Consider the following 6,000-nt stretch of genomic DNA (forward strand, 5'->3'; position numbering starts at 1 on the left):
TTTATGCTTGTGCACGGCCTCAGGAACCTTAGGCCTCGGCAATCTATGAATTGTTGTGATCATTCTGTCCCACGCTGGAGCATTCCCAAGAGTTTCTGCTGTTTTCTGCTCTTTGGCGATTAGCACATCATGGATGGAGAAAGCCTTTTTTTGGGGGGGGAGAGCAAACAAGCCTTTTTGGTGGTGTTTGCTCAATGTCGCTATCCATGAAAGCCATTAAATCCTTAGGCCCGTCTCTTGGCTCCTTAGCAACGTCTGAGAGAACAGGTGCCTGCCTCGGCCATTCAGTTAACGGTTCCCTGCTGCCGAGCCGTACCTTAGCAGCTGACGGAGAGGTTTTTTAAAAAAAACTGTTTAATTTCATAAAATGCAAATGCCTCTTCAAACAAAAATGTCATCTGACGTTGCCAAGAGATGCTTTGAAAAATCAGTGGAAGCTGTAATCCCGTGCCTCTCCTGACCCAGAAAGAATGAGCCCTGTGCAAATAATGGTTATTGGTAGGATCACTCTAAAGGCATTTGTTAAATTGCACTCCTCGCCATTTCTGTCCCCTCGTAGGGATGCCATCCTCCAGGTGGGACCTGGGGATCCCCTGGAACTACAGCTCATCTCCAGACCACAGAGATCAGTTCCCCTGGAGAAAATGGCTGCTTTGGAGGGTGGACTCTGTGGCATTGTGCCCCACTGAGGTCCCTGTCCTCCCCAGGCTCCACCCCCAAATCTCCAGGAGTTTCCCAACCTGGACCTGGCAAACCAATCCCCCATCCCCTGCTCTTGACTGGGGGGACCTGGCAGCCCTATACAATGTCAAAATTGTATTAATAATTGTAGTTGCTTTAAATGAATTGTAGTGTTTATTGCTGTATTCTGTTCCTAGCCACCTCAGACTTGCCAGCGGAATAATGAACACAGCAACGGTATGCAACCTGATTAAAGAGTCAGGAACTAACAAGGAGTTAGGAACTAACATACTTGATAGGAAAGAGAAGAGACAGGGATAGGGTTCTAACTACATCTCTAGCTGAGAGAGAGAGAGAGAGAGAGAGAGAGAGAGAGAGAGAGAGAGAGAGAGAGAGAGTAAGACTGAGTGTGGCACTTCCGTGAAGAAGGGGGAAATTGCCCTAAGACGAGCTATCTGGAGACAGAAAAGGAACAACACTCAACAGGAGACAGAAGGTTCTCTCCTCGCTATCCTATTTAAATGTCTTCTCGCTGCCCCCTTGAGTGTCTTTGTCTCTTCTCTTTGTACACCAGATGTATAGCCGTGTTGGTGTGAAGAACAAAGTTTTAGTCCAGTCAGGGCCAGCTCACTCACTAGGCGAACTAGGTGCTCGCCTAGAGTGTGCCGGCCCTTAGGGGCACCAAACTGGCACCACCACCACCCCGCTGTCCTGGTTCAGCTGCAAACACTACTGAGTTTTAAACATGTTATGATCTTTCTGATGATACAAACACCAATTCCACCAAAGAACTTAGCCCTCTGGGCACAGAAGGGTCACTCAGCTGAGTCAAAGAAGAATCTAAGTAGGGGGGCTATTACATAAGGACACTCAAGTTGCAACTGACTTATGGCAACCCCAGCAAGGAACTGTCAAGGCAAGCGAGAAGCAGAGGTTGTTTGTGATTGCGAGTGCCTTTCTTTGCAGAGTCTTCCTTGGTGGAAGCCAGATGTGCAAAGCAGGCAAAGTTACAAAAGCAAAAGTGAGTGTTAAGAGCATGGGTGCCAGGGGATTCTGTGTATGAGAGGAGTGAGACCCATCCCTGTGTGGGATGAGTTTAGTTCTGGGGTCTGAAGGAGAGACCTTCTTGTGTGTGATATGAGAGTTATAAGTGCTGTGTCTGAAAGAAAGTGACAAGCAGTTCTGTGTTGAAACAGTTATAAGCTGAAGCTGAGTGTCTAGGAAACAGTAAAGATTATATGGACTGGGAGGAAAAAGTGTTACAAAGTTACCTAAGGAAAAATCCCTGTCAGTAGAGAGCAGACTGTGTGTTATACCTACTTTACTAGTTACATGGTTCTACCCTCGTATTTATGCTTTCTTTAAATAAATCCTATTTCGTTCAAGTATACCAGCTCTGGAAAGAATCCTTCCTCAGACCACATAGTTCCTCGAAAGCTTAAACCCTCGATCCACCTACCCTGTGATAGAAATAGTAAAGCATAAAGGTTTGGAAAGCCTTATAAATTTCCTGGTGGCAGCCGGATACACATAATAAAATAAAACCTAAAGAACACTTTAAAGGGAAACCAGACCTCCCCAGTTAAGGGGTCATCACAGCAACGAGTGCCTTTCTTTGCAGAGTCTTCCTTGGTGGAAGCCAGATGTGCAAAGCAGGCAAAGTTACAAAAGCAAAAGTGATTGTTAAGAGCATGGGTGCCAGGAGAACGGGAGGTCCAGGGTACAGATCCAATTAACGGGTCCGAGCCATGGTGGGGCGCCAGAAGGGATCCTCACGTAGGGTGCAAAATAAGCTGGGGGCGGCCCTGAGTCCAGTGGCACCTTTACGACTGACAAAGTTTAATTCTGGGTGTATAAGCTTTCGTTTACATGCACACGAAAGCTTACACACAGAAATAATTAAACTTTGTTGGTCTTAAAGGCTCCACTCGACTCAAACTTTGTTCTTTGTACATGAGACATTGTCTTTCCCAAGAAGTCTAAATAGAAAAATAATCCCAGTAAATAAATAATATTTTGTGGGTGAGGCTTAATCTATATAAATGAGAGCGCAGCTAGCAGGGCCTGCCGGTAGAGGCCACTGACTGTGTAGAAGTCAACTCTGTTAATGTTATTGTATTGATTAGAACACAGTGTATTTAAAACCACTTTGTTAATCGAAGGAGGGAGTGCCGTGTTCTATGAGGAGAAAAGAGATCTGTCCATTTTGTTGGGAGGAGCGAGAGACCTGGAGACTCCAGCAGCTCGGAAGCACCGTTTGCCCTGCGCGGACCCCAAGAGATGGATGACATGTCTTTTTTTTTTTCTTTTCTCTTTCCAGCTTCGGGCCTCTCGTCTTCTCCGTCGACCCCAACCCAAGTGACCAAGCAGCCGACATTTCCCCTCGAGTCCTATAAGCATGAACCCGAGAGGCTAGAAGCCCGGCTTCACTCGTCCTCGTCTCCCCCAGATACGGGCCAGAGGTTCAGCCTACCCCCAGGACAGAGCGTGGCCAAGCCTCCCACTCCCGCACCCACCCTCTGCACTACCTCAAAAGCAGTAAGTACGGGCAGTTTGCTCCCCTGTGTGCTGCTAATACCCTGTATTGATATAGTGGAGAAGCGCTGCAACTGCTGCATCTTGGCCTAATCCTTACAACAGCTTTGTAACGTAGGTACGCATTCCCCTACTGCAGCTCGAGGTTGAAAGAGAGAAAGCGTCTTGCCTGAGGCCACCGGGAGAGTTTATGGCGGAAGTGAGATTTGATTGGTAGCTCAGTCTGTAGCCAGCTTGGTGTAGTGGTTAAGTGCGCGGACTCTAATCTGGGAGAACCAGGTTTGATTCCCTACTCCTCCACCTGCAGCTGCTGGATGACCTTGGGCAAGCCATAGTTCTTTCAGAGCTGTTCTCTCAAGAGCAGTTTCTGTCAAGAGCTCTCTCAGCCCCACCTGCCTCACAGGGTGTCTGTTGTGGGGAGGGGAAGGGAAAGGAGATTGTAAGCCACTCTGAGTGAAGGGCGGGGTATAAATCCAATCTCCTCCTCCTCCAGCCTGCAACTTTCTCCTTCCAGGGAGATGCTCCGTTTTTTGGTAAGTTGGGCATGGAGGTCCCCTGGAATTACAGCCGATCTCCAAAGGACAGCGATTAGGTCTGCTGGAGAAAATGGCTGCTTTGGAAGGGGGGCCCCTTAGGACGTTATATCCCACCGAGGTCCCTCCCTCCGTCCCTTCCCCAAACCTTCTCCTCCCCAGGCTCCGTCCCCAAACCCCCAGGGATCTCCCAACCCAGTCTTGCCAGTTCTGATTTTTGGGCTTTTCCTCCTTTGTGTTCTTTCATTAGGACACAATGTTCTTGGTACAACTGAAGGGGGAGCCACGTGCTAGTTTTTGTGAGCCATTATAGCTGGAGTTGCCAACCTCCAGGTGGTGTCTGGGGATCTCCTGGAATCACAGCTGGTCTCCAGGCAGTTCCCCTGGAGAAAATGGCTGCTTCGGAAGGTGGACTCTATGGTATTGTACCCTGTTGAGGTCCCTCCCCTCCCCAACCTCCTTCCTTTTTTTAATTTACCGAAAGGGGCTGCTGAGGCCACATATTCAAAGAGGAATCTGACCTGTAGTGAAAGGGATTTTTACCCCTCTCCCCCTGTGCTGTTTTCCTGATTAACTTCACCCCCCGCCCTGGCCTGTTTTACCTCTGCTTTGGAAAACAACTCCTGGTTCTCATTCACAGTTTCCCCCCATACAAAACGTTCCTTCAAATAAAAACTCCTCGCATTCAAATAAGCAGCACTTTAGGGAGAAAGATTCTAATCTAGCTCTGCAACAATGCTAGCTTTCTATGTTGAGTGTGCTCCTTCTAAGCCGTGGAGTCTTGTGAGCAAAAATTCTACTTTGTGAGCTACTGGCATTAAAGTTGTGAGCGAGTGATTTGGCTGCTGCATCAATTAGCTTGCTCTGGAGCCATCCCTTCCTGAGCTAAGACAAAAACGTGTGAGCCGGAGGCTAAAAAACTGTGAGCTAGCTCACACTGACTCAGCTTAGAGGGAACACACTGGTGACACCCCAAAAGCAGGAAGGTGAGGGAGCTGAAACAGATTTCCAGGAATCTTTTTTTTTTTTAACTTAGAAGTAAAATAAAGTTGGATACAGAGCTGTACAAGTTCATCTTCAATTCTATAAGCAAATCATACAGACATACAGGAATCAGTTATGTAGAATAAGCAAACACAAACCCGTCTGCTTCATTTGCCAAACTCATTCCTCTCTGAATTTGTATTACCTATCCTTGGAACAAAATATCTGGGTATTTCCACCCCTTACTGGTTCAGGAATAATGAAGATACGTTTGCCAGCTTCCTTTCCTTTCCCTTTCCTTTTCTGCAGCTTGGGTCCCGACACCTTTAACACCCACATGACAGGCAGAAATTCAGCAGGTGCAGCTTTTAGTCAACAGGTTGGTGTAGTGGTTAAGAGTGGCGGACTCTAATCTGGAGAACCAGGTTTGACTCCCCACTCCTCCACCTGCAGCCAGCTGGGTGACCTTGGGTAGGTCATAGTTCTCAAAGACCTGTTTTCTCACGAGCACTGTTGTGGGGAGAGGAAGGGAAGCCGCCCTGAGACTCCAAGTGAAGGGTGGGGTATAAATCCAATCTCTTCTTCTTCTGGTGCTGAATTTCTGCTTGTCCGGGAGTTGCTAAAGGTACAGGTATTATGCCAGACATAAATCTGTATAATATCAAATGCACCACTAGAGGGAGCAAAATATATGCAGAGCAGGAAAAAACACCCAAAGAAACAGGAATTTACAACTGAGGAAAATGAGGATGTGGAATAGCCCATAGTAGCAGCTGTTGAGTCTCCCACTTTGCTGGTGAGCTGAAAGGTAACTCCCCCAGAATGCAAACAGGCAAGAGCAGGGGTCATTTGAGGCCAGAGCGCACTGGAGCACTGCTCCGGCAGCCCAGGAGCTGACACAAATGGCGGCGGCGGCAAGCCCCACCCCCAGCTCCCCGCGCCAAACCACTGTGGCCCGTGGGAGGCCGGAGGAGGCCCGTTGCGGTCTCCTGGGGCCCACGCTACTGTGCTGCGGCTCATGGGAGGCCTGAGGAGGCCTGTCGCTGGCATCCCTGGGCCCGTGCTGGAGCACTGCGGCCCGTGGGAGGCCTGAGAAGGCCCGTCGCCGGCCTCCCAAGGCCCACTCTGAAGTGCTGCGGCCCGTGGGAGGCCTAAGGAGCCCCGTTGCCGGCCTCCCTGGGCCCGCACTGAAGCACTGCGGCCCATGGGAGACCTTGATCACAGCCTGGGGGAGGTCTTGATCGTGGTAAGTGAGGGATCCGCGGGG

The 6,000-nt window shown here is 49.1% G+C and overlaps 1 protein-coding gene across 1 annotated transcript in view; it reads left to right on the top strand.

Annotated features, from left to right (window-relative positions):
* Positions 1-6,000, top strand: part of PRKAG2 (protein kinase, AMP-activated, gamma 2 non-catalytic subunit) — a 313,242-nt gene that overhangs the window by 209,918 nt on the left and 97,324 nt on the right. The window contains exon 4 of the mRNA XM_015426344.1: positions 3,002-3,219. Coding sequence (XP_015281830.1) covers positions 3,002-3,219 — 218 coding nt within the window. The remainder of the gene's footprint in view (positions 1-3,001; positions 3,220-6,000) is intronic.

The sequence above is a fragment of the Gekko japonicus genome, unplaced genomic scaffold (assembly GCF_001447785.1).
Source record: "Gekko japonicus isolate JY-2015 unplaced genomic scaffold, Gekko_japonicus_V1.1 scaffold691, whole genome shotgun sequence".
In the NCBI taxonomy this organism is placed as follows: domain Eukaryota; kingdom Metazoa; phylum Chordata; class Lepidosauria; order Squamata; family Gekkonidae; genus Gekko; species Gekko japonicus.